Source organism: Elgaria multicarinata, chromosome 12, assembly GCF_023053635.1.
Source record: "Elgaria multicarinata webbii isolate HBS135686 ecotype San Diego chromosome 12, rElgMul1.1.pri, whole genome shotgun sequence".
Lineage (NCBI taxonomy): Eukaryota > Metazoa > Chordata > Lepidosauria > Squamata > Anguidae > Elgaria > Elgaria multicarinata.
In genome coordinates this window covers 25,551,764-25,579,714 of record NC_086182.1, presented here as the reverse complement: position 1 = coordinate 25,579,714, position 27,951 = coordinate 25,551,764, and the positions used below count along the sequence as shown (strand labels likewise).

Sequence of the window (27,951 nt, the reverse complement as noted above, 5' to 3'; positions counted from 1 at the left end):
GCTCCTCTTTCACCGTTGACCACTTCATTCATTTTTGATATAAAGAGTACGCTTGATGTAAAATGGCAACTAAAATCTCGTTGCTTCCAAATATGTGAAGAATAGGGGGGGAATCTCTTTCATTTTTCTTCTAAGCTGTTCTCTGGAAGGAGGACAGGATCTGGAGTTCTGTTTTTCATCCATGGGCAACACGCGAAGTCAAGTTCCACATCAATATTTTCGGAGTTTATTCTACATCCATTGCTGCATCTGTAGAAACCCAGACTCAAAAGATGTTGAAATAATCAACCGATAGAAAGAAATCCAGTTCAGTAAGTGACATGAATTTGACAACAGCATGATTCTTTATCCATTTCCACAAAACAGGGGTGGGTAGAAGATAGTTTTGGAATTGAAGGCTTTTTTATTATGCTTTTAAATGGTTTATGGGCTCTTGTATTGCTTGATATCAAGCAGATTTCTACTGCTATAGCTGCTTCTGCTGTGACGTTGGGGAAATCGCATCAAAGAAACTTTGACTTGCACATTGTGGATTGCAATCCTGATTCTTGCTGTTGATTGAGCATTGCTTGCTATTGGACTGTTGTTACTCAGTGGGGTTTCTTTGTATGCATTTCTCTGTCTAGTGCCTTATTATTCTGTTCTGTTTTTGCAGTGGCCAATGGCCAAAACAAATATACCAAACTGTTTAATATTGATGTGAGCTGCTTTGAAGTCCCAAAGGATATGGGAAAGAAGGTAGAATTTTAAAAAACAAAATCATGTCTTATAGATAAGATGTTAATCCGTATACCTTGCTGAAAAAATATACATCAAAGCAGGCAGATTTGCCCGTCAGTTCAAATAATGGTACCTTTAAGAACAGTAGCAGCATGCTACATTGATGTCCAGATATTGTTAGTGCAGACCACACCAACCAAATATGCATTATGTATCTGTATGGGTATGCAAATTGCTATTGGCTATATCTTAGGCATGGCTAGCTGCTCCTATACAAAGCACTCCAATCACTGCAACATTTGGACCATCCACCAGGGATGTAGCTAGACCTGGGTCCGTGACGCTCTGGGCTGAAATTTATTTTTCCTCAAGGGCCCTGGATTTATTCTCCAGAACTTATTTTCATTGGTGTCAATGGAAGATTTTGTTCATTGCTTAATTGCCCAGAGGGGCGCTTTTCAAGGGGGATTGCAACTGGGGAGGGAAGGGTTAATTCTCTTCCTCCTCACATGCAGCAGTGTCCCCTCCAAATCTCTCCCTGCATGGCAATTAAGCTGAGATCCATTGGTATGGGATGATTGGGGTCAGGGTGCAAATGAAGTGAAGAACTGATTTTATTTGAGATGATTTAGGTGAGAAATGAATTGGTTGGCTGTGAAATTTAAACAAACCCTTGTCATTATTTCTACATTTGCACATGTAAATATAAATCAACATAAGCACATTTTGTGCAGATTTGTGTCCTATGGGCCTGGCCCCCGAATCTTTTAAGTGCCTAACAAACACCCTTATTAGAATCATAGAATCATAGAATAGTAGAGTTGGAAGGGGCCTAAAAGGCCATCGAGTCCAACCCCCCTGCTCAATGCAGGAATCCAGCCTACAGCATACTTGACAGATGGTTGTCCAGCTGCCTCTTGAATGCCTCTAGTGTGGGAGAGCCCACCACCTCCCTAGGTAACTGGTTCCATTGTCGTACTGCTCTAACAGTCAGGAAGTTTTTCCTGATGTCCAGCCGGAATCTGGCTTCCTGTAACTAGAGCCCGTTATTCCGTGTCCTGCACTCTGGGAGGATCGAAAAGAGATCCTGGCCCTCCTATGTGTGACAACCTTTTAAGTATTTGCCACCTTATGCTTTAAGGTAGATACCTGCAATGAGCAGGGGGTTGGACTCAATGGCCTTATAGGCCCCTTCCAACATTACTATTCTATGTTTCTGTGATGCCATCCATCTGATGACAATCACTCACCGTTGACTGACAAATCCATTGCTTGCCATCAAAAGAAGGCCGACCGCGTAGTGCCAAAAGAAGCACATGGTGAGGAAGTTCTTGTTTCCAGCATCTGCTTGATTCCATCCTGGACCTCCCCATGGTGGGTACAGGACAAAGCCAACCTGATAGAAGCAAAGAGACAAATCTGACATCCAGAAATACAAGAGTATGAAAAATCATTCCTGCAATTTGGGGTATCTTTGAGCCCACCGCTTTTGCCTTTGACCTTGCCCCCCACTGGAACCCAGCCCCAGAGCGCTTCTCCAAAATTGTATTCAGCCCTCAGGCAGAGACAGATCTCCCCTCTCCCAGGGATTGTTTTTGAATTCACACACTTTTCAATAAGCAGCAGTATCAGACAAATCCCTACAAGGGATGTTCCCCACAATATCACAATGAATAGGATGCAACCATTGATAAGCCCTGGAGGATGACAATGTCATGCAAAAGACCCACAAACTTCCATGAGTGAGCAATCATGAGCACACAGTAAAATCATGTGTAGAAAGGCGTACAGTGGGCATCCTCCTATGTGGGTAGCTGCATTGGGTTTAATATTTGCTTTTACTTTAATGCGTTTCTCATTGCAAGAATTTTCTTAAGGCACGTTATTGCACTCTAACACAGGCCACAGCTAGACCTAAGGTTTATCCTGGGGTCATCCAGGGTTCGCCCCTGCCTGAGCACTGGATCCCCTGTGTGTCACCTAGATGAACAGGTTTGACCCCTGGACGATCCAGGGATAAACCTTAGGTCTAGCTATGGCCTAAGACTCTGCAGATTACTGGTTTAAAGGTATTGTGGACCCTGTTGTATAATGCTACCTCCAGTATCAGAGGCAGTGAGCCTATATACACCAGCTGCGGGAGAACATGGGTGGGAGTGTGCTATTGCATGTGCCCTGCTTGTAGGATCCTGGTTGATAGCTAGTTGCCCACTGTGTGAACAGAGTGCTGAACTGGATGGATCCTTGGTCTGATCCAACATGGCTCTTCTTATATGCCGAGGGCATCCTTCTTCTTCCCCCCCTCTCTGTTCTTCAGGTAAGAAAGGCAACTAACCTGCCAGAACCAGGAGCCTTGCAGGATGAATAGGCTGGCTCTGAGGAGCTCCAGGAGGATGTGATCTCGCAGGAACACTTCCAGCGTGGCACAAAGGGCAGCTCCAAATATAGCGATGCTCATGAGGGCGTAGAGGTGTTCAGTCAATGCGGCATTCTGGTAGTCATGGAAATAGAAAAGGAAGCCTGCCAGAATTCAAGCCAGAGTTGCTGATTACTCAGGAGCATTAGGAAAATTGGAGCTTTCAAGGATTCTTAAATCAATAAGCAGAGGGGCAGCCAACCTGCATGCTAAGCAGAGGTTCCCCTCTGCTTTCTGTGTGTGCAGCTAAATAACTGTTCCATAAATTTCCTTTGTGTTGGGAGGAGAGGAGGTGTGTGTGGGGAGAAACTCTGACCTATTTTGCATCTGACTGTGGTGGTGATAAATAACGTTTTGGTTGTGCTTCTGCAGCACCTCATTCTCTATACTCTGGGTTTGCTGTGAGACATTTTGACACCTGGGGGTCGCACAGATAAAATTGGCTGCTGCAAAGGAACATTTCATATCCGATCAGCAGATGCAGCAAGCCACACTACTGTGACTCCTGCCAGCTTTCCCCATAGAGCCAAAGATATCTCTGGCCCAAGGGTTAAGATTTGCTATATGGCACAGGGGATTCTGTGGGTTTATGCACATCCTTTTGCTGCATTGATCTAGGTGCAGCCTGATTCTACCCATGTTGGGGCTAAGGAGGAACAGCTGGGAGAGGAGGGGGTGGCTGCTACTGCCACCCCCACCCCCAGCATCTGCCGCCTGTGAATGTGTGTGTTCACATGTGTGTGTCCTCTGGCCACACATTACATGTGGCCTTTAGGGCAGAAAAGGTTGTACACGAGACACTGAGGACAAAAACTGATGAAACGTTGAAGAGCGCCTTCCCTGTGGCAAGAACACTTGTCCTGCCCCACTGCTAATAGTTTCACATGATATCAATTGCTTTAAGGTTGAGCTACTCAACACAGCAAGCTCTTGATGCTGCTATCCAGTGGGAAAGCAGTAGCTGAGCGGGGACCCTAGCATCACCACTTAGTAGGCTAGTTAGAAGAACTGCATTCTGCCAATAGTGATGGCAAAGGAGCTAAAGGCTGAGCTTCCCTTTGTCCTCAGCTGGCACAGAGAGCAATCAGTCTAGGAGAGGAAGGACAGAGAAATCTGTTCTGCCTACACTAGCCTACTCAAGCCACACCCACATGGCATTCCATACACTCACCTGCATGGACCTGTTTATAACCTGTGGCAATCAGGAGAGTGGTTAAAGACAAGGCTGCAGCAGTGCAATGGTTACGTTCATGCTTTCCATGCAGGGGAGCCCAGATTCAATGCCTGGGACATAAAATTAAAAGGTTCTCTGGGAGCAGCACTGGGGGTGGAAAAACTGACCCAGATTCTGGAGAACCTGCTTGTTAAAAGAAGGCAACATTGGTCTAGGTCAGCCTTCCTCAACCTGGGGCGCTCCAGATGTGTGGGACTGCATCTCCCAGAATGCGGCTGGGGCATTCTGGGAGTTGTAGTCCCACACATCTGGAGCGCCCCAGGTTGAGGAAGGCTGGTCTAGGTGGACGCAGTGGCGTGACTTGTAAAAGTTGGCTTCGTATGCCAGGATATTTCTAAATTAACACACAAGGTTAAGTTCAAAACCTTTAGTTTAAAGCTGAGATAAGAAACAATAATGCAGAATAATCTTCCTTTCCATAAACCATAATTGCCCCCACGTGGCCATAATATATTTAAATACAACTTCTCCCATCTTCTAGTGCCAATTATGCATCTGTGATTAGGTGATCTGGATATTCAAGGTCACTCAATATTAACCTTCCAAACTTATCTCCCCCTGATCTGTACTTATAATTGCTAGCATTTACCAGACCACATTTGGGCCTTTATTGAAAAAAGTTGGGCAGTGGGGAATAAAATCTTCCCCTAATTATGTTTGCAAAAAGATGATCATTGCACATTAATAAATGAAAATCTCCATAGCTCACACGGATTTTATTTGACTTACTGGGGGGTTGGCAGAAATGGTTCTGGGAACCGCTGGCTGACTGCGGTTCTCAGTAGGTGCAGGGGCAGCTGCCACTTCTTCTGCTATGTGAATAGACCTTCTCTCCCACTTCACCTGCCCTGTGTATCATGAGGTCGAGAGCTCCGTGCAAGTGCCTTATGATCAAATAAGTGGATAGTTCATCTGCCTGGATGAGTGATGTTCAACCTGTTCTGGAGAATGTTGCACTCGCCCTGAAGGATCAAGTGTGCAGTTTGGAGGCCATCCTTGATCTGTCATTGCCACTTGAGGCACAGGTGGCCTCAGTGGCTATGAGATCCTTTCGTCAGTTTACTAGGAGAGACCAGCTTCACCCCTATCTGGACAGAGGTAGCCTGCTGAAAGTTATCTGTGCTATCAATTGGATTACTACAGTGTGTTGTATGTAGTCAAGGTGGCCTCGGTGGCACGGAGTGCCTTCTACCAACTTCGGTTGGTGGCCCAGCTACGCCCCTATCTGGACAGGGATAACCTAGCTTCAGTTGTTCATGCTCTGGTAACCTCCAAATTAGATTACTGCAATACGCTCTACGTGGGCCTGCCTTTGAAGACAGTTTGGAAGCTGCAGCTTGTGCAAAATGCAGCAGCCAGATTGATAACTGGGACCAGAAGGTTTGAACATATAAGACCGACTCTGGCTTGCTTGCATTGGCTGCCTATACATTTCTGAGCCCAATTCAAGGTGCTGGTTTTAACATATAAAGCCTTACATGGCTTGGGTCCACAATACCTGGCAGAACTCCTCTCCCGACATGAACCTACCCATACACTGCGCACAACATCTGAGGTCCTCCTCCGAGTGCCTACTCCGTGGAAAGCTCGGAGGATGGCAACAAGGGAGAGGGCCTTTTCGGTGGTGGCCCCCCAATTACGGAACGATCTCCCCAACAAGGCTCACCTGGCGCCAACATTGTTATCTCTTCGGCACCAGGTTAAGACTTTTCTCTTCTCTCAGGCAGTTAACAACATATGCTGAATTTTTAATTGACCACAGAATAGTTGTTTAAAATCTATATTGTTTTTAAGTAGATATTGTTTTTATGCTTTTGATGGTTTAAAATTTTTGAATATCTGTTTTTAATGTTCATTGTTTTTAACTTTTGTAAATTGCCCAGAGAGCTTTAGCTATGGGGCATTGTATAAATGTAATAAAATAAATAAATAAATAAATGTAGGGCTTACCTTTGAAGACAGTTCAGAAAGATCCACTAGTTCAAAACAGAGCCTGCTAAGTTTCTGACTGGGACTGGTCAATCTGATCATGAGAAACTATTGCTTTGTAAGCTGCATGGGATTCCAGACCATTTCTGGGCCCAATTCAAAATATTGGTGTTGACCTGTAAAGTCTTAAATAGCTTGGGGACAGAGTATCTAAACTAGAGTCTAAAAGAATGTCTCCTCCCATATGCACCTTTCCAGACCCATGGATACTCTTTGGATATCCGCCTCTGGGTTGCCCTGCCAAATGAAGTTTAGTAGGGATGGCTATAAGAGACAGGACCTTTTCTATTGTGGCACCATGTTATTTGGTGCCCTCACTGTGAAATAGGGATGTGCATGGACGCCCCCGATCCTCTTCGCGCCCGATTCGCCCCGCCTCGATCCACCTAGGGTCCGCTCTGCTCCGCTGCAGAGCTCCGGCTCTGAATCGGAGCTCCGCAGCGGCGGGGAGTGGCGCCAGGTAAGGCCCCCTCCCTCCTCCCCCTTACCTGTGTCTGCCCCATCCCATCCCAGCTTCACTAGAGCCCGCGGCTCAACCAGGAACTGTAGGCCCTGATTGCGACCTACACTTCCTGGTTGAGCCACAGGCTCTAGTGAAGGTGGTGACAGGCCGTGATGGATGCAGGTAAGACCCCCCTCCCTGTTACCTGGCTCTGCCACCGTCGCCGCACGGCCAGGTAAACCCCCTCCCTCCTCCCCCTCCCCCTTACCTGCGTCCGTCTGCGGACCCATGGCTGCTTCAACTGAGCCCAAGGACTCAACCAGGAAGACCAGGCCGCAGTTGCGGTCTAGTCTTCCTGTTTGAGTCCTCGGGCTCAATTAAAGCAGCTGTGGGACTGCGGACGGATGCAGGTAAGACCCCCTCCCCCTTACCTGGCTCTGCTGCCATCGCCGCATGGGTGGCAGCGACAGTGGCAGGGCCAAGTAAACCCCCCTTACCTTTTTTGCGGAGCTCCAGATCGAGGCGAAGGATCCACCTTCACCTCGATCCACAACGCTCCGCTGCTCCCCTGATCCTCTTTGCCTCCACTTTAAGGGGAGGCGAAGCCCCCCGATCCACTTCTGCTTCTCCAGTCCGAGGAGAAGCGGAGCACATCCCTACTGTGGAGGCATGCTTGGTGCCCATGCTGCTGTCTTTTCATTGCCAAGTAAAGACATTTCTCTTCTCCTAGACATTTTAGATTTGTGTGTGTGTGTTTGCTTTTAACCTGTTTTATTGTGTGAGCTGACCTGAAAATGTTTTGCTGTAGGGCAGCATTTATTTAATTGATTGATTAATTAAATCTGCTCAAATGTTGTAATGTGACTTAGAGAGGTATCAAAGCCCCTCTGGTTGCCATTGGCTTACCTGCAATGATGTCATAGAAGGGCCACTGGGCAGCCTAGGTGAAAGCAGTTGAGCCCTAAAAAGGACCAGGAGGCCTTTAGAATTGGAATATTAAAGTCCGTGGATAACCTGTGTGGGTGCAGATCGATGGACATAATTTTGGAGACTTCTCTTAGAAAAGTATGATTCTGGTTTGATAAAAAAAGCCATGACCTGAGCCCCACACCCTAAACCAGACTTCAGAGCCATTCAAAGCCATATGCGTGATCTTTGAAAAGCAGATAATTATCCAGTTTCCCACTCAGGGATCTATCCCCACTTCTTAAAACTTGTAGAAGCAGTTCAAATTGAGGTCATTTCCCAAAGGTGGAAACCTGACTGTGCTGGGTGACTAGCAATAGGAACTGGGAAAACTTCAAAGCCAATAATAGGTCAACATAGGCCTGTCACTTCACATGAGAGGAGAAGGGGGTGAAAGTGCTTAATTCATTTATAAGCATGCAATCTTTAAATTGCCTCTTGACTAACACAAAGATTAGAGGTGTTTTTTTAATAGATAGATAGATAGATAGTAAACAAAGAATTTCCAGGAGGACAAAAATTGTGCTTGTGCAAGTTAAAACTGGCCAGATGGCAGCATTGGATGAATACAGCAGTACCCTTAAAGCTGGAAGTTTGGAGAATATGCACTGAAGAGTTTCTTGGATCGGGGGCATCAACTGCTGCTTTTTGTCATTACACTTTTGGGACATTCATTTTAATGACTTGCCATCCTGTTGCGCTGTTGATCACTAACCTTCTGTGAACAATGCCAGAGCCACCAGGAGGCGATCCAGCCCCACTGGTAACTTGAGTGACGTATAGGTGAGAACGTCCACCACTCCAGAGAAACCGTAGAACAGGTACATGGTCATATGCTGCCAGTTCATCAGCTGCACCCAATTTCGGGTCTCTTCATCATAGAGAGCGAGGTGGGGTCCATCTGGGACAAACTGCTCAGCCAGTATCCCTGTAAGACATGAACACTTTAGAGGTTCTCCTTCTCTTCCCTCCTTTCTGTCTATCTCCCCAACACCAACACACACCCCTAGAGAAAATAACTGGAAGGCAGGCAGAAAGCTATTATGGGATGCAAAGAAAGAAAACTTGTTACAGAGAGAACTCAGCAAGTGCAATGATGAAGAACTTATTGTGATCTTTACATCATAGGTCCAAGTCCATAGCAAATAACGCACTCACTGGGGTTTGTAGGACTGTGTTACAATGTACAGAGATCAGGATGAGCAAAATATCTGTAGGTTTCACGCTGAAACTTGCCCTTTTGATGAAATACAACTTCTTGCAGAAAAGTGTTTTCAAGACTGACAAGATACTTTGTCAATCAGGAGGGCTTCCCAGCGCAGACACTCCAAATATTCGCCAAGGAAAAGACTCTTATTTCCCTGCCACAAGAAATGCCCCCATGAAGCCAAAGGCAGAGGGGGTACAAAAAAGGATGTTTTTAATACAATAAAAGAACTCTGATGCATCTCGGACTCTTAGGTCCTTCTTCAGGGTAATTTGTTAGGCCACAATTTGCAGAAATTTGCATAATTTGCACAAATTGCACAAAAGGACCAGTTTTCCAAACAATGGACATCCCTAATTTACACATATATTCATTGCTGGGCATTTACAGCATTCCAATCACCTCCAGGAGATTAATCCAGAACCACCCCAAATCTCATTCCACTATCTTGCTTTGAAAGTGGGTCCCTAGCAAAAGAAGGGCTGAGAAAAGGGTAGAGTGGGAAAGTACCTCCTAGAGCAAAGAAGGCCTTTGCTGTCCCTTCTATGATATCCATGCACTGGATCGACCGGCTGTACTGATTCTCTGCATTCAGCTTTTGAAGAATGTACTTGACGGGGTACTTAATGGACCACCACAGCCCAAGCATCAGGAAGAAGCTCCCCCGAAGGGCACTCCCAGCAAAACTTGGCATTGCTGCACTTGGGCCTTAAAAACATCAAACGCACAATCACAGGGCAAGTCAGTGTCTTCATTCATTATACACCTGAAAACATTCACCTTTCCAGCAATGGCATCCTGATACAAACTTTTCCAGGACACCAATGACAGTTTGAATAAAGAGAAAATGGGGAAAGCATGAATTTTAAGAACAACAATGCGGTCGGTTAGCATATGGTTCTAGCGTTAGGGAACAGACACAGAAAGTAGAAAATACCTTATCAGACTGCTACCCACCATGTACCCTGATAACAACGGGAGCCATAGCAAGAGCTGCTCTTGCAACCCTTTGTTCTTAACTTACTCATTGGGTAGTTTCCTCCGTCAATTAACTGTCATTAAAAACTTGTTCTCTTCACTCAGTATAGTTACTGACCTGGCTTCAAGGAGAGATATAACCCAAGGCTTATCATGGTTCTACAGGGAGGAGCAGAGCTGCAGTGGTTCTTACTCCATTTAAAACACTCATCTCTGTGCAATTTAATTTTGAGTGTATGCGCCTGCCTGCCTGCCAAGCAGCAAACTTCCTTCCAGCGACAGCTTCCTGTTTTCCATTTGTTCTACCCCATCCAAGAAAGGGACTTTAACCTTTGCTTCATTTCATTTATTTATTTAATTTATATCCCACCTTTTTTCCTCCAAGGAACCCAAGGCGGCGTACATAATCTTCCTCCTCTCCATTTTATCCTCACGACAACAACCCTGTGAGGTAGGTTGGGCTGAGACTCTGTGATTGGCCCAAAGTCACCCAGTGGGTTTCCATGGCCATGTGGGGAGTAGAACCTGGATCTCCCGACTCCTAGTCCAACACTTTAGCCACTATACCACACTGGGTCTCCCCTTGCTTACTGAAATCTTCTTGCTCCTCCATTTAGTGAAATCCAAAATGGCACCCCCTTATTCATCAAATACAAAGACTACAATCTCAGACAAAACTACTGTGGAAGGGGCTAAGTCCCATTTAACTCAATGGGGCTCACTCCTGGGTAAACGTGTATAGGGTTGCACCGTACGTCACCTTATCTATGAGAGCAATCCGAAGAATGGAATTCACAGAAGGACAAGACTTGTGGCAATGGAAAGGTAATGGGCAAGAGCTGTGGCAATGCCAAGCTGTCCATGGTTTGGATGAGTGTAGGTGGCTGGATGTTTCATAACAGAAAGGAAAGAACCCTGCTGTAGCAAGTAGGACTGCATACTCCCTTTCCAAACTGGTAATTTCATAGGGTGTGAACCAGCACCACATCCAAGCTGTGTGTGGGTTTGCAGTAGTTTCCCTGACCCTTAAGCATCTTCAGTATTTGGCTCTGCGGCTCGTTGATGTCAATGTTCTCACGTCAGCATAATGATCCAAGTACTAAGGACATGTAACAGGGACTTTCCTTATAGATGCAACCACCCAGATGCTTGGAGAATCCAAATACCTGAATGTGTAACACCACTTTTGCACCAGCTGTACTTGTAACCTCAACACTAAACAAGAGAGGGAAAAGTTAAATTCCTGCTTCACAGCTGCTCTGAACTCATTACTTATCACCCTCCCTCCACACACACACACACACACTGTACACACAAAGCGTTCAATTAGCATTTTAAAAGATGCAAAGAGGTCACCTGTAGTGTAAGTAACTTTTTTCAGGATCCAAGTGGCAAAGTGACTCAGTCTATTGCAGCACTGCTAATTGGTCTGGTCTGACTAGGAAAACATCGCTGTGGCAGGAAGGTAATCATTACTAATGTCAGAAAAGGGAACACACTTGTTCAGATCTGGGCGAAGAGGGGTGGTTTAATTTTTATTTTCTTGGCCACTGATCACATTTCTGGATCTTCCAAGTTCTTCCCATAATCTTCCAGACTCCACCCTGGCTCCACCGATAGCCAACAGGTTCCACCAGATTCTGTAGCAGGCTGATGCATAGCCTGCCTTCAGCCCTAGGCAGGAAATATCACCTGGTACACTTTGGCCTATCCAGTGTTCAGAATACCTTTGGTTTCTCCCTTATCTTTGACTCTGCTACCTATAATTACAGGAGAGAAGGGAAATGGACTTACTCTGTTTACTCTGGCTGTACGTTTTGGTTATTAGGTTTTATTCTGGTTGAGCTTTTTATACTGCGGTTTTAAGCTTCCATATTTTATATTTTATGCTGTACCTTATTAATTTTTGTGAACCTCCCAGAGAGATTTGGGTATTGGGCGGTACGTGTTGTAGACTTTGCAATGAGCCTACTATGCTCATTCTGCAGAGCATGGGTTCTCAGAGTGAGGTGTTTGGATGGTGGAAACCTCAGACACATGACACACAAGCCCGTCATGGGTTTTCCCAGAAAATAAAACATCATGGCTTAGTGTGTTGTGTGAACCCAGCCGCAGAGAGAGGGAGAGTCCCCATTCACACGATTATGGGGGAGGGGTTGGAAAACCACACTGTGCGTGCCTGCCACATGACCATTACTCCACACAACACCATGATTTACTTACACCTCTTCTCCCTATGGATAAATCCACAGTCTCCTGTTACTATGCCTATGTATCCCAGTGGCTGCCGCAGTATGACTAAGGCCATGACAGTCTCCCCAGCCAGCAAAAGTGCCACATGACCATAGAAAATGCCCATGGTAGCAAGAGCATTACTGAAAGTGGTGGTTGCTCTTGCTGGCAAGCTCTATGGTTGCTGCCATTTTTCCTCCCCCTGAAACGGGCCAAAATATCCACAGGATTCCTGCCAGGTGACATGGGAACCACTGTGGATGCCTGCTAACCATCTTGTAAAAGCTGGTTAGCAGGCGTGGGTGGTTTGCTCCCAGTGGGGAGGGGGTTCTATCACTACACAACTTGCTAACCCACCGTGGATCTTATTTTTGAGTAATCCATGGTGGATTGCTCAAACAGGCCCAGAAAGACAGAAATCAGCACAGCTACCTGTATTTTTGGACTCTTCTTGGGAGTGTTGCTATGGAGACTGCCATGCTGAGGGCCTACACGTCAAAATTTACCACTGTATCATTGTTTGTCCTTTGAGTCATCATGAGCTCCTGCTGGCATGGTTCATATTTCTTTTTCTGTCCGCAAACCCAGGCCCCTAAGCAGACCAGTATGAGCACAAGTCCTGAGTTAACCACATGACTCCAGAAGGGGTATCACGGAGTGAAAGGCAGCTCTGCAGAGGAACCCACCACTTCAGCCTCTTCCCTTGCACATCACACCAGATGGACGGGAAACACAATAGTGTCCTTCCATCATTTGATGAGACGCACATCACTGAGATGGGGCTGGTGGGTTGCTGCATTTTGACAAGACGTTTGTCACTCCTGCCTTAAAAGTAGCACACCAAAATAAATGCTTTCTCATTCTCAAACCAGTACTTTATGTAACAGATGATTCTTACGTATCCTAAGAAGAGCCCTGCAGAATCAGACAAGGTTCCACCTAGTCCAGGGTTCTGTTCACACAGCTGTCTGTGGGAAGCCCCCGAAGTAGCACTTGAGTGCAATAGCAGCCCCCCACTCTTTTTATTTAAAAAAAGCAAAACAATGATAACAACAGACTAACAAAAAATAAGAAGTTGGAATTCATATCATTAATATACAGTAATCATTAACATCTCCATTGATGTAGAGAAAAGGGGAAAACACAATGGGGGTGAGTAACATTTCCATTTCAAATGCATACATGAATAGAAGCAGTCCATATATCTAAATAAGCATCCATACAACTTTGATGGTAGCTGGGCAGGATAGACACTACTGCTTTATAATGGTATTGAACTTGCACTGACAACTGTTAGTTTATAATCTGCATTGACTGTGAAGTACTCCCATGCATCCTGCTTTAATTGTGCTATAAAGGGAAAAGAATCAAGGTATTTAGTAGGGATGTGCTCCGCTTCTAATCGGACCGGAGAAGCAGTGGCGGAGCGGGGGGCTTCGCCTGCCCTTAAGGCGGAGGCGAAGAGGATTGGGGGGCCGGCGGAGCGTGGCGAAGAGGATCGAGGTGAAGGCGGATCCTTCGCCTCGATCCGGAGCTCCGCCGGAAAGGTAAGTGGGGTTTACCGGGCCCTGCCGCTGTCGCTGTCGCCCATGCGGCGACAGCAGCAGGGCCCGGTAACGCCCCCCACCCTCTTCTCCCTTACCTGTCTCTGTCCGCGGTCCGTCAGCGTCTCCAATTGAGCCCGTGGTTCCAGCAGGAAGTCTGGGCCGCACTTGCGGCCCAGACTTCCTGGTGGAACCGCGGGCTCAATTGAAGACGGCAGCGGACAGAGGCAGGTAAGGCCCCCTCCCCCTTGGTCCCTTACCGGGCTCTGCCGCCGTCGCCACATGGGCGGCGATGGCGGCAGGGCCAGGTAACCCCCCCTATGGGGGGGGACCGGAGCTCCGATCCGGATCCGGAGCTCCGAGCGGAGCGGAGTGGGCACAGGCGGAGTGGGGGCGGGGCGGAGCGGGCCGATCCGAAAATGGCGGATCTTAAAGTGAAGCGGAGTGGGGGGGTCCGTGCACACCCCTAGTATTTAGCTACTAGTTTTCAAGTGAATCCTTTGTTGTTTTCCGAGCGGCCACTGGGGGTGCAGGATCATGTTTAAAGAAAAATTAAACAAATGCTTACATCTGTGTAAATTTTAAAGATAAAGACATAAAAATTGGCACCATAATAGGTATTAAGGAGAGCTTAAAGCATACCAAATTTGATTCGGATTGGGTCATCTGTTGATTTTTTAATGATTTTTTTTTTTTTACATTTCCCTCCTTAAACCCATTTCCTGGAATGCAAAAGATCTTAGGAGCGCTGCTGCCCGAGGTGTAATTTAGGTAACAACAACAACAGCAACAGCTTAGCACTGTAGGGGATAATTTGAGGGAAACAGGTACGTGGGATGAAGCTAGTATAGCTGGAGATATGCTCAAACATAATGAGAGCAGTAAGATCTTCATTTCATTGAGTGATAGGAGGTTGGTATTTTTCCTTCCAGGCTTGGAGTATAAGGCCACCACTTCTTTAGAGTTTGCACCCTCCCACCCCAGTTCTCCAGCAACTGGTGTATGTTTGCATAATGTCTCTGACACTGGAGGTAGCACACAACCAGAAGGACTAGTAGCCACTGATAGCTTTATCATCCCCCATGGATTCATCCAATTCCCTGTTAAAGCCACCCAAGTTGAGGGGACATCACTACATCTTGTGGCAGCAAATTCCATTAGTTTAACTCTGCGCTTTGTGAGTTTGGTCCAAAGAGGAAAGGAAAAAGTAGCACAATGTATTAGCAAAAGCTCTCCTTGTCGGTACTGAATATATCGCGTATAGTTCGTTTTAAGCAACTGCCTGATGATATAGTGCATTTTGGGGTGTCACAAAATAAACCCCTCCTATATATTGATATCAAAACTTCAGTTCAAACACTTAAAAATAAACAGGTGGGAAATAGCTGATTATTCTCTGTGTGTGTGTGTGTGTGTCCCTGCTGTATCCAAGTAGCCAGAGACATCTGCTTTCATACTTGATTTCCAGGTAGTCAGAAGCATCACATGCTTGGACCTTCCTACTTGGCATCAACAGTTTGCCACCATGCATACCTGAGTAACCTAGTCCCAGTCCTGAGGGCTCATCATCTACAACAGAGAGACAAGAAGAGGCGAGAGGGCAAGGAATAGCAGGCTGGGCAGGGGGAGAAGCTCCTTTGTACAGTGCAGTCATCAAATGTCTATACACTCTTCAAAGAAAATCCTCAAAAGAACTATATCTGGGTGGGAAATAATTCATCTCTGGAAAATTCATAAGAACTACCTTGATGTAGATGCATTCCTCAAAACAAAATATCTACTGCGCTCTAATCAAGTTCCTCGTAAAACCTTAAGTTGTTTGAGAGACCAACTACTCCAGAGTTCTCTATCCAACAGTTCATGCATTTCATTTCTTTATTTATTTCATTTATTGCATTTGTATGAACCCTTCCCACCCCAAGGAACTCAGGATGGTGTACACGGTTCTCTCTACTCCCCCTTTGATCCTCACAACAACCCTGTGAGATGGGTTAGGCTGAGAGAGTCTGACTGGCCCAAGGTCACTGAGTGAGCTTCACAGCCGAGTGGAGATTTGAACCTGGGTCTCCCTAGTTTTAGTTCAGCACTCTAAACACTACATCAGTCTTTGCCAACCTGGTGCTTTACGAATGAGTTGAACTACAACCCCCATCATTCCCAGACATTGGCTAGGAACTATGGGAGTTCCAGTCCAACACATCAGGAGGGTGCCAGGTTGGAGGAGACTACACTCAGGGCTGGCCCAAGACATTTTGCTGCCTGAGGCAAAGAACAAGAGGGCGCCCACTCCTGTTCTACATACAAAATCCAACTTGACTAGCTGATGCATCTTACTTCAATACTGGGGATGGCACACCTTCCTCCACTGGATCTAATGGCAACTGGCTAGCCTAGAGGGCACAGGAGAAGCCATGTGGCCCATAGCTGTCTCCAACATTTTCCTGCTGCCACCTGAAGCAACCGCCTCACACTGCCTAATGGTAGGGCTGCCCGTGACTACACTACGCAATGCTGGCTGTGATACCATTGGGAAGCCCACAGGCACAGCATGATGCCTAGTGTCTAAACACTGGGATGCAACTGGTGTGTTACTACAGGAGAAATCATCTAACCCTTCTCTCTACCCATTCCTCTTCTTCCTCAACCAAATCTTGGCCGAAGCAGAATAAGGACATAGATAATCAGAAGTAAGATTCATAGTTTCCCAAGGAGGCATGACAGAACTTACCTGTCTTGCTCTGCTTCCTTTGCTGAGGCCCAGATGATCCTGCCCAAGCCACACTCAACCGTGAACTGCAGAAGGCAAGTTTATGTGAGAATAATTCTCAGGTAGAGGGAGGAGCACCTCAGGGATGATGCTCAGGTAAGTACTCCGCCCTAAACGTCCTTTAAACCTGTCAACACAGTTTCATAATTAGAGGCACCTTTGGGTAGTTGCTTGGAAAGATTTTCAGAAGCACACCAGGCACGTTCTGAACATGCAGTCACCCAAGCATTCTTTTAGATGTTTGCCTCCAACATGACATGCAACCCTTAATAATTAGCATCAGCATCCTCGGCCTCATCCTGTAATTTTGTCACATTACTATCTTAAGTCTTCAGTGATCCCTCTTTCCTAAGGAAGCCAAATCTGGCTAAGACCCGCATCCTTGGAAATTGTCAGTACCCAAAGAAGAGTAGTTCTCATATGAGTATCTTTATCATTTTTATTGTTTCTCTTTTTGTAAGCTCTTTTGGATTATTTTCAGAAAAGTATAACTGCTACTACTACTACTACTACTACTACTACTACTACTACTACTACCACTACCTCTTGTTAGTTAACAGTAAAGGTCAGGACTGTCTTTCCTGTGGGGCCCCACATTTCCTATTAGTAAGCCAATTCTCTGGCTGCTACTGCATGCAGTTGGCAAAAGGTTGCCTGTTTTCACTCATTGTCAGTGGCTGATCCAGAGCATCAATGAAGGAACCAAATGCATTGGTTGGACTCTTCTGGAATGGAATGGAATGGAATTCCATCAAGGATGCAAATTTCGGTCTCAGGTAAACTATTCTTCTGCTTGGGGGCGGGGGAGGCAACAGGCCTGCATTTCTAATGACATTTCCCTCCCAAGCAAAGACGTTGTGGTGTGTGTGTGTGTGTGTGTGTGTGTGTGTGTGTGTGTGTGTGTGTGAGAGAGAGAGAGAGAGAGAGAGAGAGAGAGTTTAATTAAAGTTTTGTCAAACAGCTCCAACAGATGGAGGATTCAAGAGGGGGAATGTTGCTGGTTATATTTGTATGATGATCATCATTATTAATCAGCACTATAATAGGGAGAGACAGGAAGGTGTGTGTGGGCAGGACTTGTTCTGCATCATATTATCCCTCTTTGCACAATAACGGTAAAGCGGAGGAACAACTCAGTGGGTAGGAAGATAAGAACTGCTTCCGCCACTGCATCAGACCAAAGATTCATCGAGTCTAGCATTTTGTTTCCAGCAGTGGCCAGATTGATCCTCCTGGTAACCTCAGAAGCAGGGTGTGATCAGGACTAGCCCTACTATGAGGTAGCCATGTGGCCGCCTCAGCTGGTGAGTATGGGGGGTGGGGTGGCAGGGAGTGATGGTGAGGTATTGGAGGACAAAATGTACATCCAGGTTGTGTTGTTGAATGTGCCATCTCCCTGCACAATGGTCATAGTGAGCAGAAGGTTACTTTCTACTGTTAGTTTTACCCTACCCTGTGCCTGCTTACCCTACCCTGTACCTGTTTGCATTCTCTTCCCCTCCTTATTGTTTTACTATGATTTTATTAGATTGTAAGCCTATGCGGCAGGGTCTTGCTATTTACTGTTTTACTCTGACCAGCACCATGTACATTGATGGTGCTATATAAATAAATAAATAAATAAATAAATAAATAATAATAATAGCAGATCTCAAGATGATCTGTAATAGATCAGCAAGGATTCCTGTCTCTCAGTGGCTTAACAATAACAACAGCTAAAAGGACCCCCTGCTCCCACGACACACATATGCACATATTAGACTGCTTTGATGAAGAAAGCTAGTGGGGAGTCAGGCATGGCTCCTTGTGTGGAAAAGGACTGAGTGTTTAGTTCTGGTATTGTAAACAGTTTTGGGGTCAGTGCTTAGAGCCACTTTGGTCCTTCATTCTAAGTGTAGAGAAACTAGGGTGACCATATTTGGGAAACCAAAAAAGAGGACACCTAGTGTGTGTGTGGGGAAGCAGCTTTCTGAGTCCTGCAGAAAGTACGTTATTCCCCTGCCACCTTAAAGAACCCGATTGGAGTGGAGGAGGGGAAAGGATTTCATTCTGCACCACCACCATCCACTCCAATTGGGGCCTTTTCTATAATGTCCACGAATGGCCCACTTTCCCCTTTAAGACTTCAATTGGAGCTCGGGGTGGGGGAATGATGTGCCTCAAGAAAGCATGTCATTCCCTCCTGCCATGCTAATGGCAGCCTTAAAGAGGAAGGTGTGTCATTCCAGGACATTATTGAAAATTATCGAAAATCCCCCCTGACACCATGGAAAGAACAAAAACCAGGACAAATCCGGGGAAATCCTGACAGTTGGTCACCCTAAGAGAAACTCCCCCCAACCCCCAGACAGCATTTTGCATCTCTTGGACCTTGAGGTTCTAGAAAAACCCTCCAAAATAGATCTGTGAAGCCAGATGTCCGCCCACACTGCTGTTGCATGCCATAAACACTAAGGTCTTGATTTCTACACTGGGATTTTGCTGCCCCCTTTTGGTCATTTGACTTTTCCATGAAGAAAATAACCAGATGAAACCCTTTTTAAAAAAGAGGTTGAGCTGCATTCACGCATGGGTAGAGAAATGCCTAGGGGGGGTTGGTGGGTTAGACATCTCTCTCCCCCTGCCCCACTCTGAGATTCCTTGCAAGATCGCTCCTCTAACCATTCTCTTTGCCAGTGATGAAAGGAGGAATTGCTCCCTTAGGAAACACCATGATGGTACAGAACAGGTCTATACAACAATTGGCTCAAGAAGTTGTGCATGGTGTCCCAGCGGAGACTCCATCAACCATCTGGTGTGGTGGTCTGCTTAGGACTTCAAAGAAAAATGGAGGTCATGCTCTGCATGTTGAAAGTCCCAAGTTCAATCCTTGACATCTCTGATTGAACCATCAAGGTATAGTTTGGTTAAATCATCCAGGATATACCTACCCTATTGTTGATATTTTGGCCCCATTCCTTTTGCCTTCAGCTCAATCCACCACTGGAATTCGACCCTCAGGCTGAATGGAGTTCTGTACTCCTACTCTAGGGCATGTATCAGCTCACTTCTCTGGTGGAGCTTCTAGGTGTCAAGTGTGCGTGTGTATCACAGTGGTTTAAGGGAGGAGCCATAGCTCTGTGGTTGAGCACCTGCTTTGCATGCAGGAAGTCCCAGTTTCAATCCTCAGCTTCTCCAGGTAGGGCAAGAAAAGAATCCTTCCTGAAACCCTGGAGATCCATTGCTGCCAGTCAGTGTCGACAGTACTGGTCTCAATGGACCAATGTTCTGACTCAATATAATGCAGCTTCCTATTTCCTATGGGTTGTGTCTCCTTTAAGTCAGACTAAATCAGGAACCAACCCAGTATTTCGTCCATACAATGGGCCTTTCCCATTCCATTCCGTCTGTTCTAAGATTTCGGGGGGTGATTCCAAATTAATTTTATCGTGCCATCACCCTTTTTCATTCACAAAATGAGGGGGGTGTCCAAATGTCATCATCTTCCACTCATGGTGTAAATGATGACATTTACAGTGTGGTGTAGTGGCTAAAGTGTTGGACTGGGAGATGGGAGATCCGGGTTCCATGGCTGAGATGGGAGATCTCAGCCATGGAAACCCACTGGGGTGACTTTGGGCCAGTCACAGACTCTCAGCTCAACCTATCTCACAGGGTTGTTGTTGTGAGGATAAAATGGAGAGGAGGAGGAGGATTATGTATGCCGCCTTGGGTTCCTTGGAGGGGGAAAAAAGGCGGGATATAAATGCAATAAAACCATCATCATCGTCATCATCCCATGTTCCCCACACCCTTATTCTTCCATCTTCTTTCTTGCTGCAGAAATCTGTTGTAGAGACAAAAGGCAGAATAACTGCACACTGCCTTCTAACTGGTAGTGCTATGAGCCCTCTGTCCAGAAGCAACCTGAGTAGTATTTTATACTCTTTAATGAATAAAGCCCCAGAACATCTCAAACAGCCGAAGCTTCCTTTGCAAATTGAAGACAGCAGTGCTTGCTTTGTAAGCTCTGAGTTGTAATGACATACATGGATTTTTCATTCATTGCTTCCCCAGCTCACGCATCAGTGTCTACTCACTGTATTTTTGCTGACAATGATGGCTGTTCGAAGGATGCTTTATGAATACAAAGTGTGCATATGAAAATGTGGCCGTGTATAAGGTGAATATATTTGGGGGAGAAACAGAGATCATGGCAACCAATTTAAGAAGACAAGATTTGGCCTTTTATACAACTGACATGGACTGAGCACCTCATAAGAAAGGGAGTAGGAAAATTAAGGATTTGAGTCATTATTTGAGCCACTAGGAATGGAGAAGAAATCTATTTAGTTTACATTTTAATGCAAATCTACCTAATTTTGCACTTTTGATCAGCTATGTAAACCAAAACCCAGCACTCCTTCAAAATTTGCACTTCTCCAGATTTTGCAATGGAGTTCTCCAATAAAAAATAAAGATGTGCATGTTAGGGGAAAATAACATGAACATGCATTATATTAGGGACATTGCTTGCAAAAAGAAACCATGCACATTAGGCAGGCAAACATACCACAATACATGTAATACAAACAGCAGTAAGATGGAGCAGCATAATTAACTTAATTACAAATCCGGGAAAGCCTGGGTGAACATTCTGAATGAATGTTCAGAATGTTCACCCGGGCTTTCCCGGATTTGTAATTAAGTTAATTATGCTGCTCCATCTTACTGCTGTTTGTATTACATGTATTGTGGTATGTATGCCTGCCTAATGTGCATACATACCAGCAAGGTCTCCTCTGACAATCTTAAAAGTTTGCTGGCTGTGTATATATAAGGGAAGATGGTCTGCTAGCACTTCGTATATACAGAATAAGAACTCGAAATAATGGAGAACTTTCACTGATATTGGATAGAGGAATCCAGAACATGGTGAGCAAATTATGATTTCTGTTGGAGTCAGTTTGCCCATCAGTAGATGTAAGTGCACTTTAGACACGTAGCTGAAATCTGCAGCACTTCCATGGAGGCAAACTGGATCTCAGTCCCAGGGCATGTCCACATGAGACATTTATCCTGGGGTCATCTCTAGGTCATTCCTGTGCATCCACATGACACACAGGGATCCTGGGGGCAACTAGGGATGACCCCTCCATTTTCCCAGGAGAACTGGTTGCCCAGTTATCCCAATTTTGCCTGCGGTCCCGGGACCACAGGAGGTGTGGTCGCCTGTCCCACCTGGTGCCCGCTTACTCGTGAATAAGTAGGGCACCAGAAACATGCCCATCAGGGGAGGGGGTGGCAGCAATTTCACCACCCCTGGGATGGCAGGGGAGGTTTGGGGGAAGTTTTTTTTCTTAATGTTTCATTGGAGCAGAGCCTCACTCTTGCATGACTGGCCCCCCTGCTTCCCCCCCCCGCCAAGAGGCAGCCGTGATGTCTGCTTCCTCCTCGGACATCACATGCTGCTTGTAAATCTAGGGGGAGGATCTCACAATCAGCATATCGTGAGATCCTCCCCTCTCCCTCCCTCTGGTGTAGACATGCCTCCAGTGTCTAAAAATGGATCCCATTTGTTATTTATCACATTTGCATCCTGTCTTTCCAGCAAAGATGCTACAGTAGCACAAATGTGGTGATCCCATTTTACAACGGTAATTAATAACTGTGAAAATTTGATTAGGCTGGGGGAATGTAACATCAGGAACAGGGCCCTGAATAGGGCCTCTTCCTCATCCAAATTCATCACTTTTCCTGTCTTTTACGACACTAGCCCTATCTGGTTTTCTGGAACAACCAGGGCCGGTTCCAGACTATTTTGCGCCCTAGGCAAGGCGAGCTACTCGCACCCCCCCACACAAAAAAAGATTACCAACATCGATTCAGCTGTTCAAGAAGAATTTCTGAACTATTATATTTTCCTTTGATGATGTTTTTTCTTAAAACAGCTAATTTGTATAAAACTGTGACCCTTAAAGGGCAGTACTGCACCCCTCTGAGGTCAGCACTCTAGGCGGCTGCCTAGATGGCCTAGGCCGGATCAACACTACTGCTTTAAAGCGCTTTATGACAGTTATAAAACGCTTTAACTGCTTTAAAGCGCTATAAAATAGGGGTGTGATCCGCTCCGATTAGGAGCGTAGAAGCAGTAGCGGATTGGCCTGCTCCGCCTTACCCAGAGGCGGAGTAGGAGCGGACCGCGGACCCCTAGAAGCAAGGCGAAGAGAAGCAGCCATTTTTCGGAGCTCCTAGTTCAGGCGGAGCGCTCCGGTCGCCATCTTGAAAACATTTCGCCATAGGATTGCATTGCGGCAAATAATCACGGATAACTACGTTCTTTTTGAAGCTATCGTTCTGGAAATTCTTGTGCTCAGAGAGTCGTGGATGGGGGTCATTTTGAGACCACTCTCACCTCTCTGCGTCGTGCAGGTCGCGTGCTATATATTTTTGAAAATCGGGTCAACCGCGCGGCTCAAACGGCGTTTTCGGCTTTTCGCCCATAGGATTGCATTGCGGAAAAGAATCGGGGATAACTGGGGGGTTTTTAAGCTATCGTTCTGAAAATTCTTGTGCACAGAGAGTCGTGGATGGGGGTCATTTTGAGACTACTCTCAACTTTCTGCGTCCTGTGGTTCACGTGCAATATTTTTTAAAAAATCGGGGTTTGGTTTTTTTGGTTTTTTTTGGAAGCGATGACAGGCACATTCAACTCCCAATCCTGATGAGAACTGATCTCCTCAGAAAGCATCATCCTCCAATCCCAGCGTTGGAGGGGGGACTAAGGCAGACCCACCCTGAGAACTTTCTGTTTTGTGTCTCTTTGTGGGTTGGCGTTCGTGGAGGGAAGACTTAGTTAGTTAGTGCTCCTGCTTTGGACTTTGGAGATAGATTAGGATAGATTTAGTTTGGCGCGTGTGTGTGTGTTTGTTTGCTTTTTTCTGACTTATAGCTTAGTTTGCCCTGTGTTTTTCCCTTACTTTGATTTAATATAAACTTTATTTTTAAATTTTGGAGTGTGTGTTTGGTGGGTTGGGTTGGTTGCCCCCCCCCCTGACTGTTCTGCTTTTGTGAAAGCTTTCTTTTGAAAGCATACACACACTTCTTGTCCCATTTCCCTACATTTATTAGTAATATTCTTAAACATATTTTATTATATTCTTTTACATAGTCTTAGTAGTATTCTCATACATATTATTAGTAGTATTAATATTTTATTCTTCTTATACATATTAGTAGTAGTGTTTGGTTGGTTCTTTCCCCCCCTCCCCTCTCTTAAATCCTGATTGTGTTTCCTTCTATCTTCTATATACCAAAAAATACCAAAAAATACCAAAAAAAAATTATTCTCTTTTTCTTGTCTGTGTAACTTGGACTGAGTGTGCTGCTTTTGTGAAGTGCAACAGGCAGCCACAGATTGAGCATTTTGGGGAAAGCATACACACACTTCTTGTTCCATTTCCCTACATTTATTAGTAATATTCTTAAACATATTATTATATTCTTTTAGATATTCTTAGTAGTATATATATTAGTATATTCTCATACATATTATTAGTAGTATAATATTTTATTCTTCTTATACAGCATACACACTTCTTGTCCCATTTCCCTACATTTAAACATATTATATTCTTCTTATACATATTCTTAGTAATACCTAACTCTCTCGGCGTTCCCTTCGGTCTCAGCTGCCTGCCTGCCTGCCTGCCCATGCCCGCCTGCCCGTCACTCCCCAATTGAGGGAGGTTAACTCCAGCAGTCCACGGGTCGCCCTTTGGAGAGCTCAGGGATCAGATGCACTATTCGTGATCCAGTCTGGTGATTTTTTGAGAAGCAAGCTGTCACTTCAACTCATGGACTTCCCCAATTGCGGCTGGTACTCCAACAGTCCACCGAACTCCCATAGCACAGCCACTTAGTGCATAGGGACAGTTTAAGTTTCCTGAGAAGTGAGCTCTCACTTCGACTCATGACAGCCATTGACTTCACCACAGCCACTTCGTGTTGGATGCTGTGTTCCTCCAGGATGTGGGTGAGGAGGATTAGTCGCAGCAGCTGGTCGAGCTTCTCTCCCCAGTCTCATATGGAGCAATTAAAGGTATCTGAGAAGTGAGCTCTCACTTCAACTTCAAGTTCAGACACTTGAGCACAGCCCCTACGGTCGAGGCGCAGCTGGCCGTGCCTCTCTCCCCAACCACTGACTGCATAGGGACAGTTTAAGTTTCCTCCTGAGAAGTGAGCTTTCACTTCGACTCATGACAGCCATTGACTTCACCACAGCCACTTCTCGTTTTGTAGTGCGCCGAGTTGAGCACATCCACTCCAGTGGATGCTGTGTTCCTCCAGGATGTGGGTGAGAAGGATTAGTCGCAGCAGCTGGTCGAGCTTCTCTCCCCAGTCTCATATGGAGCAATTAAAGGTATCTGAGAAGTGAGCTCTCACTTCAACTTCAAGTTCAGACACTTGAGCACAGCCCCTACGGTTGAGGCGCAGCTGGCCGTGCCTCTCTCCCCAACCACTGTCTGCATAGGGACAGTTTAAGTTTCCTCCTGAGAAGTGAGCTTTCACTTCGACTCATGACAGCCATTGACTTCACCACTTAGCTGTTCCTCATGTTGTCCTTTCCCTGAAGTGGAGTTCGTAGCAGCAGCTGGTCGAGCGTCTCTCCCCAGTCTCGTTCCACTCCTCTTCCGCTGTAACCCTCTCTTTGAGAAGCAAGCTGTCACTGAAACTCATGGACTTCCCCTCAGAGAAAAAGCTAAGCTCCAGCAGTCGACCGATCTCCCGTAGCACAGCCACTACGTTTCCTGAGAAGTGAGCTCTCACTTCGACTTCAAGTTCAGACACTTGAGCACAGCCCCTACAGTCGAGGCGCAGCTGGCCGTGCCTCTCTCCCCAACCACTGTCTGTATAGGGACAGTTTAAGTTTCCTCCTGAGAAGTGAGCTTTCACTTCGACTCATGACAGCCATTGACTTTACCACAGCCACTTTGTGTGGGATGCTGTGGTCCTCCAGGATGTGGGTGAGGATTAGTAGCAGAAGCTGGTCCAGCTTCTCTCCCCGGTCTCGTCCCACCCCTCTTCTGCTGTAACCCTCTCTTTGAGAAGCAAGCTGTCACTGAAACTCATGGACTTCCCCTCAGAGAAAAAGCTAAGCTCCAGCAGTCGACCGATCTCCCGTAGCACAGCCACTACGTTTCCTGAGAAGTGAGCTCTCACTTCAACTCGTCTTGTAGTGCGCCCGCCGAGTTGAGCACAGCCACTACAGTGGAGGCGCCTGCCCGCCTGGGAGCCGTCCTTGTGAGGTAGCTGGATCTGCTGGGACTGACTCCCCCGCAGATCTATGGCTTACTTGTGCAAGGTACCAGCTTTTCTGGGCCCGCCAACCCATGCCTGCCTGCCTGCCTGTCTGCCCGCCTCCCCCGGGGTGCTGCTGTGGTGGGGCATCTGCCAGGACTGACTCCTCGCCTGCTCTGCCTGCCTCTCTGCCCGCCTGGTGCCTGGGAGATGAGCTTTGCGGTTCGTGCCCAGCACCCTCTGGCACGCTTGCTCCCAGTCGTCCTCCTCTGTGCCCCTCAAGGCGTAACTGCTGGCTTAGAAAGAAAAAACAAGCCATCTTTGCCTCACTTTGCGCCCGCTTATGGGTTGGTTTGCTATGCGTTAGTGCTCAAGCCATCCTTGCGGCACTACAATGCATGCTGCCTGCCTGCTTTCCCTCCCTTCTCCCCTTCCCGCCTTGCAGGGATGGTGTATGTGTCTTGCTTTGACTCAGGGGAGAAATCCTTCCTACGCTCACTTAGACTTTATCAAGTTCAATAATCCCTTTTTCAAATGTGCAAGAAGATTTAGAGTTATCTCGTGGCATGTTGGGATTTCCTTGGAACTGGCCCCATTGAGCTGTCTGCAATTGCAACTTTAAATCCCTGACATACTGGAGTGCCCGATTTTCAAAAATTCCCCAAAAATCAGGGGATGATGGGATTGCCTTGAAACTTGGTGTCCATGGGGACACATGGGTAAGCTGTCATGGGACCAAAGGATAGGTTTCTAACATGCAAATTGACGTAGTTGTAGAATAGGACTTGATTTGGGGTGAGTTAAAAAGTTTAAGCCGTGCCAAAAATCAGGGGATGATGGGATTGCCTTGAGTGTGGGCGTCCCTGTGGACACATGGATAAGCTGTCCTGGTGCCGAGTTTGAGGTTTCTAACGTGCAAATTGACGGAGCTATCGAAAGGGGTGTGATGGGTGGTGCGTTAGAGGTTAGAGCCACTCCAAAAATCAGGGGATGATGGGACTGCCTTGAGTCTGGGCATCCATGTGGACACATGGATAAGCTGCCCTGGTGCCGAGTTTGAGGTTTCTAACATGCAAATTGACGGAGCTATCCCAAGGGGTCTGAATGGGGTGCCCGATTTTCAAAAATTCCCCAAAAATCAGGGGATGATGGGATTGCCTTGAAACTTGGCGTCCATGTGGACACATGGATAAGCTATCATGGTGCTGAGTTTGAGGTTTCTAACGTGCAAATTGACGGAGCTATCGAAAGGGGTGTGATGGGTGGTGCGTTAGAGGTTAGAGCCACTCCAAAAATCAGGGGATGATGGGACTGCCTTGAGTCTGGGCATCCATGTGGACACATGGATAAGCTGCCCTGGTGCCGAGTTTGAGGTTTCTAACATGCAAATTGACAGAGCTATCCCAAGGGGTCTGAATGGGGTGCCCGATTTTCATAAATTCCCCAAAAATCAGGGGATGATGGGATTGCCTTGAAACTTGGCATGCATGTGTATACGCCCATGGGGTGTCATGGTGCCAAACGTGAGGTTTCTAACTTGAACCAAAAAAAAGTTGTATATTTTTTTAGCTTTCAATGCAACCCTATGGGGGGAAAAACGGAGCTCCGATCCGGATCCGGAGCTCGGAGCGGAGCGGAAGTGGGCGGAGCGGGGGCGGGGCAGAGCGGCCCGCTCCGAAAAATGGCAGATCTGCAAGTGAAGCGGAGCGGGGGGTCCGTGCACACCCCTACTATAAAACTGTTATAAAGCGCTTTAAAGCAATAGTGTAGATCCGGCCCTAATGGTAGCGCCGGCCCTGGGAACAACCATAGTATTTTAATTTGAAGACAGTTTAAAGCTGCTGCTCTCTAGAGATCTGATGTAGGGCAACAGGGTTTGCTAGTGAAGGGCTTAATCTGTCTGCCTCCACATATGTTCATCTTGTGTCATAAGCCTCCCATGACTTCCATCAGAAGGAAACCCAACCTGGATAAGTGTTGTGTTCTCCAGAACGGCTCCCCCACTTGGGGAAGTGGGGAAAACGTTACAATACATTTCAAGATAAGAGGATTTCAAAGGAATTTGAGGGTCTGTGGCCTCCTCTCATCACACATGTCGTTGTACCGTGCTGCAGAACACCTTTGGGAAATGTATTCTCTAATTCTCCCAGATAGGGTTAGTCTTTAGGATTTTAAGA

General features: G+C 46.3%; 1 protein-coding gene across 3 annotated transcripts; it reads right to left on the bottom strand.

Moving 5' to 3' along the window:
- Positions 1-119: 119 nt before the first annotated feature.
- LOC134407277 (transmembrane protein 45B-like) lies at positions 120-16,538 on the bottom strand. 3 transcript variants are annotated; one of them, XM_063138975.1, is made up of 6 exons: positions 16,457-16,538; positions 9,485-9,682; positions 8,483-8,695; positions 3,056-3,240; positions 1,971-2,116; positions 120-264 (listed from the first exon to the last, which is right to left on the bottom strand). In XM_063138975.1, exons 2-6 carry the CDS (start codon positions 9,666-9,668, stop codon positions 120-122), a joined length of 873 nt encoding a protein of 290 aa, XP_062995045.1. In that variant the 5' UTR covers positions 9,669-9,682; positions 16,457-16,538. The 3 variants fall into 3 exon arrangements, with proteins under 3 accessions (XP_062995045.1, XP_062995043.1, XP_062995046.1); XM_063138973.1 differs by lacking the exon at positions 16,457-16,538 and adding an exon at positions 10,713-10,775; XM_063138976.1 differs by lacking the exon at positions 16,457-16,538 and adding an exon at positions 10,713-10,774 and having other exon boundaries at positions 120-249.
- Between the last annotated feature and the right edge of the window lie 11,413 nt (positions 16,539-27,951).